General features: G+C 41.2%; 1 protein-coding gene across 1 annotated transcript in view; it reads left to right on the forward strand.

Moving 5' to 3' along the window:
• The window catches only part of PKHD1 (PKHD1 ciliary IPT domain containing fibrocystin/polyductin), a 269,779-nt gene that overhangs the window by 189,192 nt on the left and 58,173 nt on the right, over positions 1-22,414 (forward strand). The window contains exons 55-58 of the mRNA XM_075497242.1: positions 693-845; positions 1,222-2,100; positions 3,356-3,518; positions 7,070-7,230. Coding sequence (XP_075353357.1) covers positions 693-845; positions 1,222-2,100; positions 3,356-3,518; positions 7,070-7,230 — 1,356 coding nt within the window. The remainder of the gene's footprint in view (positions 1-692; positions 846-1,221; positions 2,101-3,355; positions 3,519-7,069; positions 7,231-22,414) is intronic.

A 22,414-nucleotide genomic window follows, 5' to 3' on the forward strand; every position in this document is an offset into this window, starting at 1 on the left:
AATCAAAGCAGAAAAATACGTACTGCTCACTTGTATTTCATCTCCCCCTAAAGCAGATGTATCAAACAGATAACAAATTGCACTTGAGAATTGACTATTGCTCTTCATTGTACATAAAAACGGTTTGGATAACTAAATCATAGCTGTAGATATCTGAAGTCACCTGAGATTAATTCCAAGTTAGATATTTGCATAAACTCTCTCAAAAGTCTCATTTAGAAAGACTTTGTTTAGAAAACACACACAACCAAGACTCTGTAGCAAATTGGTTTTTAGTATTGTCATTGGTCTGATCCCAACAAGAATTCATGGGATCCCAACAAGAATTCACCCATTCAACTCTGCAGCGTACTGAAGAATAACTCCAGCACATATATCTGAGAAAAAATGAAGTGTGAATCTGTTCATTGATTTGGCATCTGCACACCACAGGGAAAATATTTAGCACCTTATTTTTCTAAAAATGAAATATGTTCGTAAAATATAAGCACATGGTGAATATTTGATGGGCAGGTGGCCTTTCTGGTTTTGTGTTGATGCATGTAGATTGTGCTGGAGGAAAAACATACCTGAATGTCAGTGCAGATTCTGCAGAGAAGCTGTGCATGAGCTGTCAGTCTTTATGTCCCTCAAAGCAAAGGTTTATAGGTATGATAGACACTTATCACATTTTTTTTCTTGAAACTCCTCAGGGCATTCCCATGACACAGAAGATGGTAGACGTATCCCTTTGGCTGCAGAGGTTGGACTCCTAACACGGAACGTACAGATCAAGTCTGATGTGGCTTGCACTGGGAGGATGCTGGTGGGACGTTTTACAGACTCCAGTGGGACAGAGTTTGAAGGTAGGTGAGATTCAACTGTCCTCAGCGACCAGACCGGTTCTGCCCAAGAAAGTACGGTCTAACAACAGATGTATCCATCTGCATGTGCTAAGCAATTCTAAGCAAACTGTGACTGTGTGAACAACTCCACATGTATGAAAGGAGTATTAATAATATTTCATGAATAGCAGAATATGTTTTAGGAGGGGCTGTTCTGTGGCTAGTTTGTTTTTACTATAACTTTATATATATTTATGAACAAATACCCATTACTGGCAATACACTGACAAAGATTGCCTGCTATTTTATGCCTGAGTGCTGTTTAAATGAGTGTCATTCTTACCAGTTCTTAGGTAATTTTGTAAGCTTTTATTTCACTACAGTTATCTCATTGTAGGTGTCCTTCAACTCTTAAATACTGAATTTTTGAACTTTGGGCCTCCTCAGCTTTCTGCCATTGAATTCAGGAATATATCCCAAGCGTCCTCAGTGGTGTCATCCAGCATTAATGGTAGCTGCGGAGTTGGCATTAAAGCAGTCATGAGCAACTGGATCTTGTTGCATGATAACACGGTGTTCAACACGGTTGGACCCGGCATCGATTTGGAAGGGCAAAATCATTCTCTCATCAGGAACCTTGTTATTCTGAGCAAGCAGCCAGAAGGCTTATTAAACTGGGTTGCTGGCATCAAGGTGAACCTTGTCATTGGTGTCTTCCTCTGTGGCAATGCTGTGGCGGGATCTGAGCGAATTGGCTTCCATATCAGGGGCCAAGAGTGTTTGCTAGATGGAGAGTATTGCAGTGAAAACGTGGCCCATTCAAGTCTCCATGGTGTTCATCTGTACCAGGGGGATGGATTTCAGACCTGCACTAGAATCACAGGTTTTCTATCCTATAAGAATTATGACTATGGTGTCATGTTCCACCTTGGAAGCAGCGTCATCATGGACAATGTGGTGCTGGTGGACAACACTGTGGGTCTCATGCCAGTAGTGTACTGTCTCTATGCCAAGCAATGCCACACAGGGGAAAGATTCATAGAACTTAGAAACTCCGTCATTGTTGCAACAAGCTCAACTTTTGACTGCATCAGAGACAGGATCAAGCCTCACTCAGCTGATCTAACAGCCAAGGATCGACCACCATACTACCCTCTAAGAGGCCGTGTTGGGATTTTATGGCCTACGTTTACCACTGTTCCCAGCCAAAGGCCAGATAACCCATGGCACAAAACTGGGCATTGTCCAACAGTGCTGGGACTCATGAAGTTGAAAGGTTGGTCTTCCATGTCCACTGGCCAGACTATTCTGTCACTGTTTTTCTTGAATAATTACATTTTTTCAATTGAAGTTGCAGCCTTCCACACCCACAAATGGATGTGGTGAGGAAATCTGAGCCTCAGTTGAATTAATAACAGAGCTGTTCTTCAGTTCAATATAGTTCAATAACAAAAAAATTATTTGGTATTTTTTCAGTTTCTGAATCTACTGCAGTATAATTATGTCATGTGCTAATGTATATATTTTGCCTCACACATGCCTGCCTTCTGTGCTATTTTTCAACTTGATTCATCTCCCTGATCTACAGCTACCTCTAGTTAAATAAAGATACCAAGTTTGAGAAGTTAATAGCACACTTTGTATAGAATTTGCGTAGAACATAATGACTACAGCTGCACAGAAAGAGCTATGGCTTTTATTGTTATAAGGGATTGCACAAGAGTGATAAAAGTCAGTTATGTATCCTGTGTCTTTGGTCCAAATGAATTTTACAGTCCCCAGAGTAATATTTGCATCTAGCAGAACCTAGATAGCTGGTTGTCGTGGTGGGATCTAAATACCTCACAGTTTTTCATGTCTTTATCCCTCACTGCTACCTACTTTTGTAAGAAAATACATTATCCTCTTTTTACTGAAGAATAAGGGAGTCAGAGAAAGACGAATAGACTTGCCCAGGGTCTCACAGAAAATTTGTGGCTAAGCATGGATTTTGTAGCTGCACAAGAGTTCAGTGGCAGAGCCAAGAACATATCACCAGACCCAGCTCATCTTATATTAACATCTGGCAAGTGGATAAACCATCCAAGACAGGTTGTCATTAAACAGGTTCTTACTGATTCAAATGAAAATTTATTATCACTCTTGCTTTTGTTCCTTTCTCACTATTTCCTTTGATTTCATTTCCTATGGGCATGACTTGATTTGTGTCAACTTAAGATATAACTTGCCTATGGAATATTCTAAAGCCAACTGAAGATCTATGATCAATACAATTAGTCTGATTTAAAAATGATTTGTGTATATATATATATATATGTGTATATATATGTGTGTGTATATATATGTGTATATATATGTGTGTGTATATATATGTGTATATATACACATATATATGTGTATATTGCTCCCATATATATATATATGGAAGCAATTTAACATGGAAAATGTCACAGAACAGAGCCTTTCTCTCTCTAATTCTGACAGTCCTCTAACCACTTTTCCTTGCTTGATCTTCTCTTAATCCCTGGCAGAAGTCACCTTTACTGGTTTTACAAAGAGCTGCTACAGTGAAGACAGGGATGTCTGCATCATGTCAAATGCTGACCATTTAGGCATCATGCCTCTTATCACAGCGGAGAGATCAAGGATGTTACACGTCAATGAGAAGGACAAGTTCTACTTTCATCCAACAAGGTAATATGCTTCATTTTGAACTCTCTTTTTCAATGATTTGTGCAAAAAAAAAGCACCTACAGTTTTGGGACTATCCTCACCTCTGTTTGTATCAGCTGTCTTTTTGTATTGTCTTACAAAGAGTTTAAGCAACTGGTTTAGACTGGATGTCTAGCTGCAGAGCAGTCCCAGTCTTTGTCTCTGCTCTTGTACTGCTCCTGTCTGGCAAAAATGAACAAGCTCAGACATCAAACAAACATGCACAGAAAAACTCGAATCCAGAAAAAAGAAAAGAAAAAAAAAACCCCAAACTTAGTTTAGGGCAATTTTTTAAAATTTGAGGTTCAGATTCCATCAAGGTGCACCTCCAGATGAATCCTCTTGGATTTCCCCTTTTACTGACATTTGTGTAGCAAAACAAGCTTCACATATCCCATTTCTTAAAACTCCAGCCTGAGCATCTCTGACTTCTCAGCCTCAGGCTTCAGAAAATGTCAGGATCTCCAGCAAAAGCCCCTGAGACAGGGAATGTCCTTTTAGTCGGGGAAGCAGAGCTTGATTTTTGCCTGCGAGATCACATCAGAAATGTTGATCAGTACCAGGCAGGCTGTGAGATGTCAAATGATTGCCAGAACTGCTCCTGCCCAGGGAGGAGAATATCATCTGCGTGTGGAGGAACACGGAGGAGGGAGGGGAGAGCTTCATCTGTAACCTTAAGTCACTGCTGGTTGCAGCGGTTTAAACATACCACATCCAATGGAAACCACATGCCTATTTATTTATTACAACCAGTGAACACAATACAGAGGCTATGTCAGGAAAGCCTTGAAGTAGCAAAAAAATCCAGCATGGACTCCACTTGCCAGTCAAAAATAATTGGAGGTGTCCCACACTGCTATGTTTAGAGCCCCTCCAGCCTTCTGCCAGAATTTTTATTTTATTCTATATTTTTGCTTTTTGCTCTGGGCATTATTTTGCGTGTAGATTTCTGAGACCTGTCCAGCTTGTCAGCTCCCATTATGTTTCACTCTTGTATCCATCCCACAATATTATGCTATTAGTGAGCTGCTGAATATGCAGCCCACTGCAAGAGTTGGTGATTTTCAAACATGATGAATGTACATGGATTACTGAACGCTTTTTTAGTAGTCTGGTAAACCTCTGAGGGAGATTATATCTCTCAGTGCTCCTCATGCATTATCTGCATGCATTTATTTAATCCACCTTTGCAACTGCTGAGCTTGATCCAGGCTGTGGCTGCATTGTTCTGCTTCAGCATCCTGAAGGGATATCTTGATGGATATGTCCTGTCAAAGAGAAGGTGAACATTGCCTTAGAGCAAGAGAGGAAATAGAAACATCAGGGAATATGGCAAGACCATGAAGTACTTTGCTTGTATCACTGGTAGTCCTAACCAGCTGAAATGCTGGATCTTTTGAGAGGTGTTGAAGAATTGAACTAGCTGTCAGGATCAGAGGAGCTGTCTTTGTTCTCTGTGTCTTTTGAGCCACGTTGATTGGGGGCATTGGCCCATCTGTTTCTCTGCCCTTACTGTAAATCTCTTCCTATATCTGTTTGCTGCATTCAAAATGTCAATAATTGGGTTTTTCCAACCTGAGCCCAAGAAATTCTAAGTTTTTTATCCATGTAGCGGTCTGTAGATGTTTCCATGGACTTTGCTGGATTACAAGTCATTGTATCTCATTGTATTTTGTAATAGGAGTGATATGGCCGGTTGGCTAGTTCCTTTAAGCTGTGTTAAACCTTTAGTCAAATGCAGCTAAAAGCACTTAAGATCCTCAACATGGGATTCAACTCACTACACTTTAGTGATTCAGACATTTGGCATGTAATCTAAAGAAGACGCTAAACTCATTCTGTAGTCAATAGAGACCCTAGTCTAGGAAATTACTCATCTCAACTCTCCTATATATGTCTGAGGTGAGGTGAGTTCCCCTCCAACAAACCTGTCCTGTTGTAGGTACCTGCCTCTGTGGAAGCCAGTCGTTAATGTTCTACATAGAAATTTATAGGCTTTTCTGGCTGTTTCAAGCCATTAAACTTACAATTTCCTCCTGAGACTATACTGATGATAAAATTAGATAAACTTATTTGAAAATTGGATGTAGTTTGCTGAGATACATTACCATGCCATCCAAAAAGAGCTTTGTTCTATTTTGGACTAATGCTCTGAAACTCTCTTACCTTATTAGTCTTATTTTCGAAGTATGGTTTAATTCTATTCTTAGGATCTGAACCTGTCATTAGGAAGAGAGAAATAGCTATTCATCATCTAGGAGACAGTACCGGTTGAGTAATCACTTACTACTAGATATGTATGATTGGGTGATGAAACCCTGGCTCAGACGTAGCTTTGAGGTGAGATCCATGTGTACTTCACTTTAAGCCCATCAAAACCACCAAAATGACATTGAATCTCCAAACCCAGTTTTTTTATTAGAACATAAATTAGGACAATAATCTTTTCAGATGCAGTTCCAAACACCTGGGTATGAAAGAAAAAAAACAGCAAACCAAACAGGTTTATAAACACATTAATCCTTATGCAGTGTCCTATTAGAATGGGTTTTCTCTTTCAAGTTTGCTTCTACTCTAGCAATGTTAAGTGGCTCCTTGACCTGCAACAAACTTCTCTGGATTCCTAGCAGAAGTTTCTTTATTTAAGATGTGTGCTCCCTGCTGGCTCCCTCTCTCATACTTTCTGCCATTTCACTTTCCTTCATGCTTTCTCCTGCATAAGCTTAGTTGCTAATTGGAAGGTGCAATTTTCTGACCCTTCAGAGGGCTTCCCCCTTCCAGAGTGCAGTGATTAGAACAAGGCAAACAGGTACTGCTGGACAGTCAATGCTTTTAACAAAATTCTATGTACAACACACACCGATCTGTCAGCAAAAAATAAACAATCCATCACCAGGTGGATGTGAAGACCAATGCTTGTGCCATATTAGCACTGCACACTGCAGCAGAGACGTTCCTGGTCACTCGGTGCGATTAGCAGCCCATACACATTTCCCCTTCACTCGCAACTACAGGCTTCATCTGCCATAGGTCAAAAATTAATGGCATATGGATATTGATGGTTGCATCACTGCAGTTCCTCAAATCAGGAAATCCAAGAGGGAACCGGAGGTATTTAAGCTGCAACTTTATAGATGGTTTTAAGGGCTGTGATAGTCCACACTGGCCAAAACAAACCCCAGGGAGGAGGAGATCTGGGGATAGAAGTTATATTGGAAATAAGATTATTTTCTCTGTTCAAACCCAGCCAACATTTGGAGAGGGAGCATGCAAACATGCCATAATGTAAATATTGCTACAGAATTTATTTACAGACTATTCCAGACCTTGACTGATACACTTAGGTTTCATTTATTTTTGCTTATTTTCCATTCTTTTCTTTTCTTGGGCATGTGAGTTCACCTAGTAAATATCAAGACGTTGCATGAATGTGCAGAAGTGTTTGTTGCCAGTGCAAATAAATTACAAACAACAGCACAATAGTTTTCCTTTGCCCTCTTCTGCATAATAATTTTACCTCTCCGGCCTGTCAGTGTACAGACCTCTGAGGACACCATGTTCCCTGAAAAGAGATGCAAAGGCTCGAGAAAGGCCCTTTTCAAGGATTTGGATGGAGGTGTCCTGGACCTAGAACCACCTGTTTCTGTTTTCCCGAAGTCAGAATTTGAATGGACACAGTTTTACTTGCAAGCTGGTAAGTACCTGTGCTATCTGGAGTGCTTGCAAAGTCATGCATACATTTGACCCATGAGGTGTGGGTTTACCCCAGGCTTTCATTGAGACCTACAACTGAGATCGAGATGGTGGCGGTCCTAGATTGTGTGATGCCTTTCCAGGATGGATGCAGTGAATTACAGTGGAGAAGTTTGAGTGAAACTGGGAGGTTTCATTGCACGGTTCTGTGTCCACCAATGCCTCTCTGCCTTCTTGCAGAATCATGTCACCTGGCATCCTTAGCCCCTTTAGGGTTTAATTCATTCATTTTCAGACCAGAACAGAACTTTCTTGCCCTTTGCAAAGTCCTCTGAGAGCATTAAATAAGACATGACATGTAAATGCTACGTAAGTGCAAAATAATAACAATAATTGGCCCAGAGAGGATTTTCATCCATATCCCGCTGAGGAGATAATCAAGCTGAAAACCCACTCCAGAAGTTTAAAGATCCCTCTCTATGGTTTAAAAAGGCCCATTCTGCTGGGTAACCACTTTCTGAAGGTTCACACAGCGAGGCTCTGTTCTTATCCTGATTAAAACTCTGCTCTCTGATTCCAAATAAACTCTTTAATTACAATTAGCGTTTCCTGCGCCTGCTGCTGATGGCGGCCATTTTGCTGAAAAGGCGCATCATTTGTGACTCCAGCGGTATGGGAGACTGATGGAAGGGACTGTAATTAATCCTGTTTTCCATCCCACTCTGAAACTGATTAAACATGAGAAGAACTTTAATCTTTAAACAAAATGTCTAATGTGTATCCAGTAAAGGCTTTTCCTCTAAGGATCCCACTCTAACTGGCTGCTTACAGGGCTGATTAATGTGTTGTTTAGATGCAAACACACTGGTTTTTACTCTACCTTTTTTGCCCTGATTATGAATCACATGGAAGCGCTAACACCCTAGCGGTATTACCACTTAGCACCTGCATATTACTGCATACATACTTTTGCATACAGAACCTGTATTTTATTTAGATTCACACCATTTTTAGCACAGCCTGGCACAGAGTCATATGCATGCCAGGAATCCCCACCATCTAAACTGCACTGACAGTGCAACCTGCACTCCACAGGGTTTATCTCCTTGTATAATGGAGGCAACAGCATATGGTAAATGCTGCCTGCCTCTGAGGCTATAACAAAATTGCTGTTTTCTTCTTGCTGCCCAAATATGAATGGGGATTTTTTTCCCCCCTCCCTTCACAATTGTGTGTTTAATTCCTCTGTATTTCTCATTCTGACCTGCAGTTCCTTTCATCTTGAGGTTGACATTTGGAAAGGCACAGCTTGATGCTAAGGTGAATTCATGGTCATTTTCTTCCCTTCTCTCCACCTCCTTCTCCCTCTTGAAAGTTGTAGCACTGAGCATTTTGCATAGCACAATGCAGGATCCCGTGCTAGACAAATAGGAGAAAATGTTAGCTTTTTGTGCTCCCACAAATCTTCTGTGGGGCCAGATTCCCTCTTGGCATGACAGTGCTTCAAGGCCAGTGACGGTGGTGTTATGATGCTGCTGAGCAGAATTTGGCCCTTGGAGTTCTACCTTTCATGAATCCAGATGAGCATTTCGTACTTACGTTATCTGGGTGGTCACGACCCACCTGCTGATCCTCTCATCTGCATGTCCAGCTGGTACCCTGTTAAACCTGAGTAATTCTGACCACCTCCAGCAGCTTCATCAGAGCACTGCAATGCAGTGGTTAGTGCTCTGCTAGCCTGACAAAGCACAGAAACAGGAGATAGTCTTTTCAGGTAGCTACACAACATCTTTGCCACTTCCACAGTTCAGGGACACAAGTTTCTTTGAGACTCAAAAGCTCTGGCTTTCCACATCTTCTTAATTGCACCTTCATCCACATGAATGTATATATTCCCTTTAAGCTTCCAGCTTGGACAATCAGCTTGAAGTTATGGGCCCTTAGCCATTTCTAGATATTCCGATTACTCCACGGGGAGGAAACCAAAGCACTTAATGTATTTCAGGGACACAAAAGCCAGGAAGAGGTTTTCCCAGAAGAATACCATAGGGAACAGGCTGTGAGAGGCATAACTGGGGCACAGTGGATCATTCAGTATAACATTAATGTTTCTGAATTCATATGATGTCTTTTATTGAAGACGCAATCAATATAGAATATATGTAATATATGATTTGTGTATACGTATGTGTGCATGTATGCACGTGTGCATAGGCAAGGAGGGGCAGCTCGACTTCCTGAGTCCTGCCCACTGCAGATGGGCAGTAGCAAGCCATGCAATGTATATTTAATAATGTACCCACTTTTTTTTCTTTTGTCTTCCTGTGTGCCTGATCTTTTACCTCCTGTGTTAGCACTTTGGGTCATAGACTAGGTCTTTTTATTGTGGCTTTCTGTAGAAGCAGAGTTGTTCACATAAAACTGAAGTTTTAGTTTTCTGGATAAACCACAGGATTCATAAAAAAAAAATCCAAAGAGGGAACAGTTCCAAGATTTTTGTTATTATTATTTCTACCAAAAGAAATCGGAGCAACAACAAAAGTGGTTTTGAGTCAAACAAAGCATAATTATTTTTTAATCTAAGAGTACTTTTTGCTCTTTTTTTCCTTTTAAATATAATGCTGCAAAAGTTTAGAAGGAAATGTTTTCCAATACCCCCCCTAAATCATTTATGAGGAACTTTCACAGTATCATTTTTCAAATTATCCAAAACAATTTAATGAGTTTAACATGAATTTGTAATTATTTTAATCTCTTTGAGCTGCCATTTTTGGATGACAAAATGTTTTTCTCCCAAAACTCATCTCTATACCAAACCTCTTACAAAAGAGCTTGGGGCCAGGCCTGGAGCACTAAATGGTACCACGATACAGGAAATAGGAGAATCACAAGCTATACAGCAGAATTAGCTATAAACATGAACGTGTCTAGCTGAGGAATGAAGGATAAGTGAACAGTTCATGCACTCAACTGATTCCTGTGTCCAGGTTAAAACCCCTGTTCCACAAAGGATTGCTGATACCATTGTCCTGTAATTAAAGTTCAACCATTTGCTGGCTATCTGCAATAACTATGGGTAACAATAATTGTACTGCCGCATGATAATGTCTGTAACCCAACAACAGCCAACTCCCAGAGACACTGAGATGCGTTTCCTTCCCTTGGTGGAAATGTAGCTGAAGACCAGAGGCTGGTAGAAGACTCATCTGACCCCACTGCCATTGCCTCCAATGTTCTCTCTGGTGAACAAAGAAAGATTGACACCTTAAGGGCTGAAGTTAGGTGGGCTGAAACATGGATGTCTGAGAGATGAACCCAAGCATTTCAAGTTTTAATCTAGAGCCTGCAAATACACATATTTTCTTCCTGCTGGCAGACAAGTTCTAGGCATTTTTTAAAGCAATTTGGGCTGAATAATCATAGAATCATAGACTCATAGAAGGAATCAGGTTGGAAAGGACCTTGAAAGGTCATCTGGTCCAAACTTTCATGGAAAGGGAGCCTAGATGAGATTATCTTGTACACTGTCCAATCGCATCTTGAAAGCCTCCAGTGATGGAGAGTCTACCACATCCGTGGGGAGGTTGCTTCAGTGAATGATTGTTCTCACTGTATAAAAAATTATTTCTTATAGCAAGATGACACCTCTCCCGGTGCAAATTGTACCCATCCCAACTTGTCTTCTCCATGTGGCCCCTTGTGAAGAGGGAGCCTCCGTCCTCTTTGTAGCCTCCCTTTAAGTACTGGAATACTGTGATGAGGTCCCCTGAGCCTTCTCTTCTCTTCTCCAGGCAGAAAAGACCTAACTCCTTCAGTGTTTCCTCACAGGGCAAGTTCTCCAGCCCTTTGATCATCTTTGTGGCCCTCCTTTGGACCCTCTCCAGTCTGTCTGCATCTTTCTTGAACTGTGGGTACCAGAACTGGACACTGTACTCCAGGTGCGGCCTGACGAGCGCTGAATAGAGTGGGATGATCGTTTCTCTATGTCTGCTAGCAATGCCCCTGTGGATGCAGCCCAGGATCTGATTTGCCTTTGTTGCTTCAGCAGCATGCTGCTGACTCATGTTCAAGCTGAACAAGTTGAGGCTCAAGTTGTCCACCAGGACCCCCAGGCCCCTTTCAGCAAGGCTGCTCCCCAGACACACAGTTCCTAGCCTGTACTGCTCTCTTTGGTTAGAAGTGCAGGACGTCGCACGTGTCTTTGTTAAACTTCATACCATTCTTGCCAGCCTACTCTTCCAGCCTCTCCAGGTCTCTCTGTAAGATGGCTCTCCCTTCTGATGCGTACACCTCACCACCCAGTTTAGTGTAATCAGCAAACTTGGTGAGGGTGTTTTCATCATCCAGATCATTTATGAAGATGTTGAACAGCACGGGGACCAGTATCGATCCTTGGGGGACAAATAAGCTAACCTGAATATTAAATTGTTGCCAGTGTCAGGGACCCAACTTAGTGATAAAGTGACTGTGCTGGTTTTGGCTGGGATAGAGTTAATTTTTTCCATATTAGCTAGTATGGGGCTATGCTTTGGATTTGTGCTGAAAACAGTGTTGATAATGCAGAGATGTTTTCATTATTGCTGAGCAGCGCTTACACAGAGTCAAGGCCTTTTCTGCTCCTCACCCCACCCCACCAGCGAGTAGGCTGGGGGTGCACAAGAAGTTGGGAGGGGACACGGCTGGGACAGCTGACCCCAACTGACCAGAGGGCTATTCCATACCATATGGCGTCATGCTCAGAGTATAAAGCTGGGGGAAGCAGAAGGAACGGGGGGACGTTCAGAGTGACGGCGTTTGTCTTCCCAAGTCACCGTTACGCGTGCTGGAGCCCTGCTTTCCTGGAGATGGCTGAACACCTGCCTGCCCATGGGAAGGAGTAAATGAATGCCTTGCTTTGCTTTGCTTGTGTGCATGGCTTTTGCTTTCCCTATTCAACTGTCTTTATCTCAACTCATGAGTTTTCTCACTTTTGCCCTTCTGATTCTCTCCCCCATCCCACTGCAGGGGGAGCGAGCGAGCGGCTGGGTGGTGCTTAGTTACCGGCTCGGGTTAAACCATGACAGTGACTAAGAAAAGCAGAAATAAGTAGATATTTGTTTGGCTCTGTGCAGCCAGATACTGAGCATCAGTAACTTAACAACCTGTTTGTCTTCTTTTATCCTGCCTCATAGGAGAGATGTTATGATGGGGCTATAGCTGGAGACATGGGAATGTGGGGAGGGAAATGAAGAAAGGAAATGCTCATCAGAAAATCTGCCAGTATCTATACTTGCAGGAGTGTTTTTCCCCCTTGTTAGAAAAGAGAATATGACTCTCACTTTCCAAGCGAACCCAAAAGATTGCAACTTGCTATATGGGTCTTTAATCTCAGCTGATATTTATAGTTAAATGTAAAACTAGGAGGATTCCAGATGTCAGGGTATTACAGCATGAAAGCAGGTTAGCATCCCAGACAATATTGGATTCTTCAGGATAGGTGTCTCTGAGTGTTCACATTCATGCAGGCAGGGATTCAGCCCCCAGTGATCTTGTGCAAATCCAAAAGTGAGTCCTTCTTGTTCTTATTCTTCCCCTTTAGCATGGCTTCAAATTTTGCCAGAAGAATAACTTTCTGTGTCTCATGAAATTGTTAATTATATTTCAGAGTTCGTAATATGACTTCCATGCTGGTTTCTAAAGAGATGCAGAAAGATCTTTAGGTTTGCATAAAAGCAATTTCTTTGTGTACCCTGTTTTATGGTAGTGTAACTGGTGGAGTCCCTGTTCTGCTTCCTTTTACTCAATGGAGTAATTCTGATGTACTGAAGGGCAAAGAAGTTCCAGGCTGTAGGATTTAGCTACCGTGCAAATTTGCTTCCCAGTTTTAATACATGGTCCTTGTGTTTACTGTGAATAATTGCATTTATTTTCTACCTTACACAAACCTGGCGCCTCCTTGTAAGTTCTCTGGATACAGTAGAAACATCACTGAAATTTAGGTCTGTAATACCCCTGTGGGATAGGCATATATTTTGACACTAGCTTCCCAGAGAGAGGACAGAATTTGTGACTTGCCCAAGGTCAGTCATTGAATTAATGCATATCCTTCCAAAACCCTGAGAGCCAGACTCTTAATCTAAAAGCACCCCACCCTGCTTAGACAGGTTGAAAAGTATGACTGCATTAACTAGAATCAGCCAAAAATTTATCTTACATTCTTCTTTTTTATTAAAAAACATGCCTGGAGCATTTTTTTGAACTTTACTGAACACTTAAATTCTGACTGTGGTTTTAAACAAAAAAAAAAACCAAACAAACAAACCAAACTTTTTTTTTTAATAGTATTTAAAAAGCTGAAGAAGTGCTTTATTGAAAAAAATGAGTCAACTTTAATGGGAATCTATTGTGAGAGGATTAGTGTGTTGTGGACAATTGATCTTTTTATCTGACCAACAGATAACTGAGACTACATTTTCCTATATTGTTTTCAATCTAGACAAAACTAAAGCTGTGAAATTCCTACAGTAGTCTTGCTTGCTCTCTGGAGGTAATCAGTACATTTTCTAGATCATAAAACGGTAGGTATTTCATACGTAAATGCTTACCTGAAGCGACTTGCACAGACATTTAAACACTCGATTTTGTCAACTGCTATTGTAAAAAACTTTCTGAAAGATTGCATAGTGTTGAGGCTAAATGTCTTATATGAATATGCAGAGGTTTGCTAGGTTTCATCAGAAATAAGATAAAATGTCAGATCTAGATGTAAACAGCCCAAAATTCCCAGAGAAGTGGATCAAGGATTTTTGCAGAATCTTCTTTCTTCTGGTAATTTTTATTACTGAAAAAAAATCTCAAGTAATAATTGAGGAAGTGTATCATTTTGGCACACAGGCTGCCAGTATAATCTAGGGTTAAAGCTGTGGGAAAATGTTGCACCATATATATTTAATATTCCAAGGACTATGATTAGCTACACCTGCTATGCATAATCATGTGTAGCAATTAAAGATGTTTGAGAAGAGAATGCAGGTTTGGTAGATTTGCAAGGAATGAAACAGATGCAATATTGGCCTGAAACATTTATTGTTTTCCTCTGAAGCTTTTTCTTTTTTTTTTGTTCACAGATAGAAATTTGCTTTTTCAGCAATAAATGGCCCATGCAAAATGGGTTGAAAGTGGCAATGGAGGACATTAAAAGAGCTGTTACCAAGTTATTGTTTTATAAAAACCAAACCTAATATGATCACAAAATGCTGGTAACTTTTACTTAATTTTCCTGAAAACACATCCCTGGTAAAGATTTCAACAGACCTTTATTAAGTTGAGACCAAAGTCGAGAACAAAGTTGGGAGGATTTTTTTGATGCTCATGGGAAAACAAGTTTTAAAGGAAGCCAAAGGGAAAATAAGGTTTTTTTGTACCTTTGATACCTATGTGGTGGCTCATCAGGTGTGAGATGGCTGAACCTGCTGAACTAAAGAAACAGCTCTGCTAACTAAGAACAGCATGGCAGAATGACGGACATCTGTGGGTGGTGAATCCACCAGTTGGGATAGAAGGCCCACTGTTCATCTGGTTGCCACCATGAGACTGTGCCTTAGAGGACAGCTCTGCCAAGGCAAAACATTCCTCTGCATAATTTGTTTTGGTAAAGCGTGGGGGAATAGACCAGAGTTGGCGATCTAGCAAAGTAGGTCAGCATTGGGGCTGATACGGCCATGTGGCATTTCCATTTTGAAATACTATAAATTACTTTCCCTCACACTCATCTGTATCTCAGCCTCTAATAAATAGCTATTTTCCTTTTCCAAGGATGTTATTTCCTTAATTCTGAAGCTAAGATATAAGATAAATGGCATCGTTCATTGTCCATGTGATCAGTATAGAGAAATGCATATATATACATACATATACGTGTACAAATGTATAAGCCTATCAAACCTGATCTTCTTGTTCCCATGGAGAGCATCAAATGCTTTCCTCATGATGAATCCAAATAACCTTGGGCAAACCCATCCATTTTGCATGTTTGTAGATGTAAGTGGAATTTAGCTTTTTGTACCACCATTTCTACTTCTTTTCTAAATTCTTCAGGTACTTTTAAACAGGCATGCACCTGTGTTCAGCTGCATAAAATGTAAAATGTATGTACGTATGTATTAGGAATAATGAAATTTGGAAAAAGTGATTGCAAAGTCAGGTCCCTGACTATGGGAGATAACCTTGGCCCTTAGGATAGCAATCCTTTTTGAAGACGTGCCAGCAAATAGTTTGTACCTGTTGCTATCAGAGATTCTCGGCTTCTCCTTTTACCCTTAATGGCTGAGGATAAAATACCAGGTTTGTAATTTTCAAAACTGAGCTCCTGTATTTAAGAAGCTATTCAGAAAAATGACACCATTTTTAGAGTTTGTGAAATCTTGGAGAGACCATTTGTTTCCGTGAGCTAAAAAGTAGTTCAATGACCCCAAAACACCACATCACCTTCATTTAGGAGTCTGGATTTGATAAGTACCTCTCTACCTTTCTGTATAGAAATGTTGTTTGTGACCTGAGCATAAGCTTTTTTACCATCGACGTGGTGTGGCTACATTTCAGGGTAGTGGTTCTTAAGCTGTGATTTATAAAGCATTGGTGGTCCATGAAACCTGAGTAACTGATGCACACATCACTCATGGATTAATTTAGGAGCCTGTCAGTTAAAGGTGAAAAGAATCATTAGGCACCCGGAAAACAGAAGGTATGGAGAATGGCTGGTAAATTTGGGTGGCTAAGTCTTGAGGAGAAGAGATGGATGAGAGATTTAGGAACTGCCTTCAAAAATATGGAAGAATCCTGTGGAGTAGAAAGACATAAATTGCTCCCCAAGTCTATAGAATCAGAAACAATGGCTGAAATGTCATCAAATATAATTTTAGATGTGGGGGAGGAAATGTTAAAATAAAGACAACAAAACAGTGGAATAGCTTAACTTCTGTGGATTGTGGAGTCCTGTGGAAGTTATGCAGACATCCTTAGATGATCCAGACAGAGATGGTCTTTTCCTGAGGGGAGGGGGAGGATGGATCAAATAACTTCAGAAGGCCCTTTCTGGACCTATTTTCAAAATTCGGTAAGGATGTTCAGTGATCTGCAGGAACCTTTAAGGTCTGACAGTGATTTATGGGTCCAAAGGCCAGGGTGTTGTAGTGGGAAGGTCTGGTAATTAGGACTTTCTAAATACTGCTGATGAAGACAAAAAGTGACTACAAGGGAGGTAATTAGTGCAGAGAGATTCTCTCTCAACCCATGTGCTTGGTCCCTCTCAGCCAGTCTGCCCATCCTTGTGGAATGCTAATGTGCTTGAATGGTTGTGCAATATGTAAGTGGAGAGGTTAGTCCGACGGAAAATGGTGTACAGGGTCTGAGCAGAGTTTACAGCACCAGGGAACCAAAACTGGTGCAGGTTCCTTATCTGGGACCTCTCCTCAAAGCTCAGTAGCTCAGACATCATGCCTTTTCTCCCGGGGCACTGTTTCACTCTTATTTATCATTCCTACTTTAGTGATGCCCACAGATCTGAGTCAGTAGCTGGGTTTTATTGCTACTAGATACCATCCAGAAACTTTTCTGGTACCTTCTGGAAGAAGCTGCCGATATTAATAGTCAACCCAGAAGGCTTCAGGAGAAACAGAGGAAAGTGGAGAAGTGAGCTACTCTGGAGTGAGTCAGGGACAGAGCTGAGGACAGCAGCCTACATCGTATAGCTTCTCTAGGCTTGACGGCTGTTACCTTTAAGGAGACTAGATGCCTGTGTATATGCAATTAAAAAAAGAAATTTGAATTGCATCCTGCAAGTATAACTATATTATTTTCCTTAGATCTTAGAGGCATATCTATAATCCAACCAAACTGCTGAGTGTTAGTTTGCAGAGCTTTACAGGGGAAGCACTGCATTTTGCAACAATTAATTTTGCAGAGGAAGCAGCCTGTTTAAAGACGCCTGCAGCAGTCACTAAAATATGTGTTGTTTTTCAAGGCCACCAGACACACATTTGGCTAGGTTGGCTAATAAACAAAACAACAATGCAAAAACCCAGCCTCGTGGGGTTTGCAGGAAGAAGGGATGAGAAATAAAATGAATAATGCTTACCTGCTAGGGGTGGGTGAAGACTATAATTGTTTAGCCCCCAGCAGATCCCTGCAAGGGTTAAAAATGACAAAGATATTAGTTGGTGACTGCTAAGATTGTTGGTTTGAAGCTCTGGGCAAAACACAGACTGTTATTTACCGGACTTGGTCGATTTACTTCTTAATGCAATAATGACCTGTGAAATGAAACGTGAGCTAGACAATTGTTCCTCATTGTTTCCAGTAAAACATCCTTTCATACCCCATTAAACCACCATTAATTCCATTTGAAAGAGAAGCAGGCACAAACACCAAGGGATATCTCTCTCTTTTCCTCTTTTCCTCTCTTTGTGGGACTGATCAAGGCCTGTGGATAGCAAAGCACTTTCTTACCCATTTCAGAGGGTGTTGGGCAGCCTGTGGGGGCCACATTTCTGAACGACCACCACAGAGATCTACTGGATTGGCACCCAGTGGAACACAGTCCTGAGTTTTGCAGAAGAGCATATCAACTAACCTGGCAAACACAGTTAATTTACTGATGTTACTACATCATATTTCTCCCTCTTTTTTAAGTTGGCTTTCTTTAAGTGTAAGATTTATGTGATCAGGCAGTGTATGTGCATATGTATGTGTGAGCCATTTCCCACCCAGTAATTTTTAACCCATTTTGAATTTCGATCAAAAGTAGTAGATGAATAAGTTCTCGAAGATAATAGACTCCTACAGGTTAAAAAAAATTTGGATCTGGGAAGAAAACCTCTATCAGTGAACCCTTCTGTCTCCCCAGAGGGGGACATCCCTTTGCATCCATTTCTTGCATACCGAGAAATGTTCTCTGGACACAAACTCCAGTTTTGTGTCCCAACTAAAGGAAAAACTTTTGCACATTTGTAGGTGCCAGGGAATCCAGCCACAGCTCTGTAATAAAGCACTGGTTCCACTTTGCAAGAAACTGGTTTCTTTAACTCCTGACTCTCCTCTGCTGTAGCATATTATTGAGTAACTACAAAAACATGGAAATATAAAACTGGAACATTTAAGATGTTCAGATTTTATCCAAAGATACCAGATCAAAAAACAAAAACCCAAGATTTTTTTTTCCCCCTTAATCAGAGCTCTAACACGAGGGAGAAAACTAGCAAGCCATCTGAATGATGAGATATCAATGCTTCTTTTCTTCTGGGAAGCATTGGTGAAAAAAAGCAGACAGAAACAGTTTTCTTACTAGAGTTTCCTGAGAATATGTTTTTTCCATGAAAAAAAAAGAAGTGTTTAACGCTTGGAATATTTCAGCCAAAATAATTTTTGTTTTCCTCCTTTTTTGGGGGACACACACACACATGACCTGATTTTAGTCGAAACCCAGTTTAATTTCAATAATAATATAGAAATCCAGCTTCCAGAATAAATTTTTAGTTACCTTTAATCATTGTGAATAATTCAGAAATATTTAGGACAAATTGTCCCTCAGTTATATCAACATAAATCTGGTAGTCCCCCGGTCTATCTGAAGTTATAAAACTGGGATTATAACATTTTCCATTCATGCGTGAGATGTTGTTACTGGGCAGACAATATTTCTGAAGGTGAGGGATCAATTGATCTCCGGTATAAGGAAAAGAGGAGACACCTGGGTGGGGTGTTGTGTTGGAGATGTCCGTTGGCTGAGAGGGCTTTGGTAATGCTCGTTTCACCCAACACACTGATAAAGTCTCCTTAAATCCAGCACATCTGCATGTCGACTGGTGTGTTACATGCTGCACAAAAGGAGGGGAGATCTGGAAAGTGTAGAAGTGGGGACAGCTCTGATGAAGCCCAGGGCCTAGCACAAGAAAGTAAAAATCTCCTGACACTAAGTTAGCCTTCACATTATCAGTGGCCCCCAGGACCCCCAACCTCAACTCCCTTCCTTTTCTACTTTTTCATTCTGCCCGACCTGTCCAAGATCCCCAGCCCCAACACACATTTCTCCCTCTATAAGCCAGGACCCCTTACTTCCTCTATTTCACAGGACCCCCAAGATCCTCCTGTCTCCAAATCAAAACTCTGACTCCGTGTCACTTCTTTCTTCCTTTCTGCTACCATTTACCACATTGTCCACAAACCAGGGGTCTGATGCCAAACCTCTTAACCTCCACAGCCTTCCCAATCAGCAACCAAACTGTCTCCTTGCTGCCTTATAGCCTTGCCTGAACCTAGACCATGGTATTTAACCAGTTCCTTGGCAGGTGTCCACCTAAAAGGAGGTTACCATGGACCAATGGCTTTTACCCAAGTGTACCACTGAATTTCATGCAAGCCGCAGTTTGACAGCCCGTATTGTAACATGTTCCATCATCATCCTTGTTTTTCAGTTGCTTCTACTTTTATATTTTATTTTTATTTTATTTTATTTTATTTTATTTTATTTTTTTAATACTCTATACTTTTATGTTATTTGCTACACTTGATGCCTTTCTTTTCCCATGCTAGATTTATGCCTAGGGTAAGATTTTGTCTGCAAGTTTGCTCAGAAATGGTTCAGCTGCAAAGAACAAAATGAAGCTTTTTTTTGGTGTATGTTAGAAAACAAATCTCTAAACTCCAGAACCTATGGGCTTGCAGCAAAGGATTGAAGGTTAGCAGGGAAACAGCTCTGAGGTCAGTGAAATGTTTTCTATCCACCGTCCCCGCAAAAAACTGTGTCCAGAACTATCTATGAAAATAAACTGCAGAGATTCATTATCTTCTGATGGGCTGTGAAAGATCTAAGCTTTGACTATTGCTTGTGAAAATTTCAGTTCCTGCTCTGCTGCCTTGTTTGAACCACAGACACCAAATGTTCTCCTTCTTTCAGCCATTTCCAAAATACCCGAGTATTTGGAGCCTTAAATCCCATGTTCTAGTTCCCTTGCATTGCATCTGCTAATTAACAAAAGAATTCTGGGTACTTCATGACCCTTGTTGCTGTCCAAGGCGCTGTGTCCCTGGGAGGTAAACATGTGTTATGTCCTAACTTTACAGATGTCGTGGTTTAACCCGGCAGGCAGCTAAACACCACATAGTCGTTCACTCACTTCCCCCCCTCAGTGCGATGGGGGAGAGAATTGGAAAAAAGGTAAAACTCGTGGGTTGAGATCAAAACAATTTAATAGGACAGAAAAGGAAGGGAAAATAATAATGATAAAAGAATGTACAAAACAAGTGATGCACAATGCAATTGCTCACCACCCGCTGACCGATGCTCAGAACCCAGCCAGTTCCTGAGCAGCGGCCTCGCTCCCCCCAGCCAACTCTCCCCAGTTTTTTGTTCAGCTTGACGTCTTATGGTATGGAATATCCCTTTGGCCAGTTTGGGTCAGCTGTCCTGGTTGTGTCCCCTCCCAGCTTCTTGTGCACCTCCAGCCTCCTTGCTGGCAGGGCAGTATGAGAAGCTGAAAAGTCCTTGACTTAGTGTAATAACTGCTCAGCAACAACTGAAACATCAGCGTGTTATCAACATTATTCTCATCCTAAATCCAAAACACAGCACTATACCAGCTACTAGGAAGAAAATTAACTCTATCCCAGCCAAAACCAGGACACAGACTAGGTCGGTTAGGAACCAAGGGATTACACAGAGTTATCTGTGGTGGAAGGGAGAAGAGACCTCAAAGTTTAGCCACAAAGACCACAAAGTTTAGCCATCAACAAGTATGCCATCAACTGGGAGCATACTGGTTAGATTTCATTAACCAGCCTTATTATTAAGGCACCTAGCACAGTTTACTTTGTGTAGGATTGAGATTTTTTTATATGTGCCTATGTATGACTGCTTACTTATAAGATCGAGTCTCAGTTACAAAAAAAATGGATCCTTATAGAAGGATTTGGTTGCAATTCTGAAAAGAGATGGAGAATGAGAAGTGCAAAAGCCCTTGCCATGCACATGAAGAGCAATGGCCTGGGAAAATAAGTAATTTTTTTTCCTTCCCCTGTAACTCTTCCTACATAGCAGTGTTCTGAATCAGAGAGAGAATCACGACTGTATGTTTGTGTGTATGCAAGCGTGTGTGTTTATACACACACACGCAGGCACTGTCCTCACAACTGTGCTTGGAAGCATTTCATCATTTTTTTCCTCTCATCTTCCAAATATTAGCATTTAATGAAATACACATTTCCTTCATTTATTTTGAACGTACTCCAAGGCCAGCAAATACCAGAATCTCAAATGTTATGACAGGATAGATTCTTTATTGGTTTGTTTTCTTTTCATTCTTTCTGTTTTCACTGTGATTTTTTTTTTTTTAAAAGATTATAGACCCTTATGTTCTAACTCAAGGAGACTGGCTTCCAACTGAGGTAGACAAATATGCCCAAAAAAATGTCCCTGAGACCCATCCAATGCAGACAGCTGTGCAGCAAACAGGAAATTGAGGAAGTCAGGTTCATCAGAGACACAGGATTTCCTTCGTGGATGTTTCAGATAAAGCATCTTTAATTTTTCCACGCTGGTTCAGTGCTGTAAAAGAACCATGAGAAAAGCAGTGAAAATAGAGCCTTGTGGCTTGAAGACAATGATGTGAAAGCAGAACTGAAAGACAGGTTCTCGTAGGGACCATCGGACCCTGGCCATGTCGACATGACTTCTTCCAAGCAAACTCACACTTGTCTGTCTGTGGTCTGGGCTGACAGGACATGAGCCAGCTCTGAGCCCGGAGCTGTGTCACACAGACACGGAAGGGTAGGACCGGCTAGGATGGGCAATTTCCATGCTAATGTGGTTACACAGCTTCCACTTCAGGTTGGGCATGGTCCTTCTAGTTTGAACTGTGGGCAGAGCAATGTCAAGTCTACCTCTAAAGAGCAATTTAAGTGTCCTCCTAGTTTACAACATACCGTGCTAGAGGTTTCACTGCTGGCAGACTTGCGTCACAGGAGCCAGCAGGTTCAGCCATCAGCATGCGAGGAGTGATTTATTGTGAGAGTGACAGGGAAACACAGGCTGCTGCTGCAGAATCACTCAGGAAGTCTGAGTTCATTGCAGAACTTTGCTAAAACCTTCTCCTGTGACTCTGAAGAAGTCACTTGATAATCGTGTGAAATTAGGTTAATTCTTTTTTTTCCTC

The sequence above is a fragment of the Mycteria americana genome, chromosome 3, assembly GCF_035582795.1.
Source record: "Mycteria americana isolate JAX WOST 10 ecotype Jacksonville Zoo and Gardens chromosome 3, USCA_MyAme_1.0, whole genome shotgun sequence".
NCBI lineage: Eukaryota > Metazoa > Chordata > Aves > Ciconiiformes > Ciconiidae > Mycteria > Mycteria americana.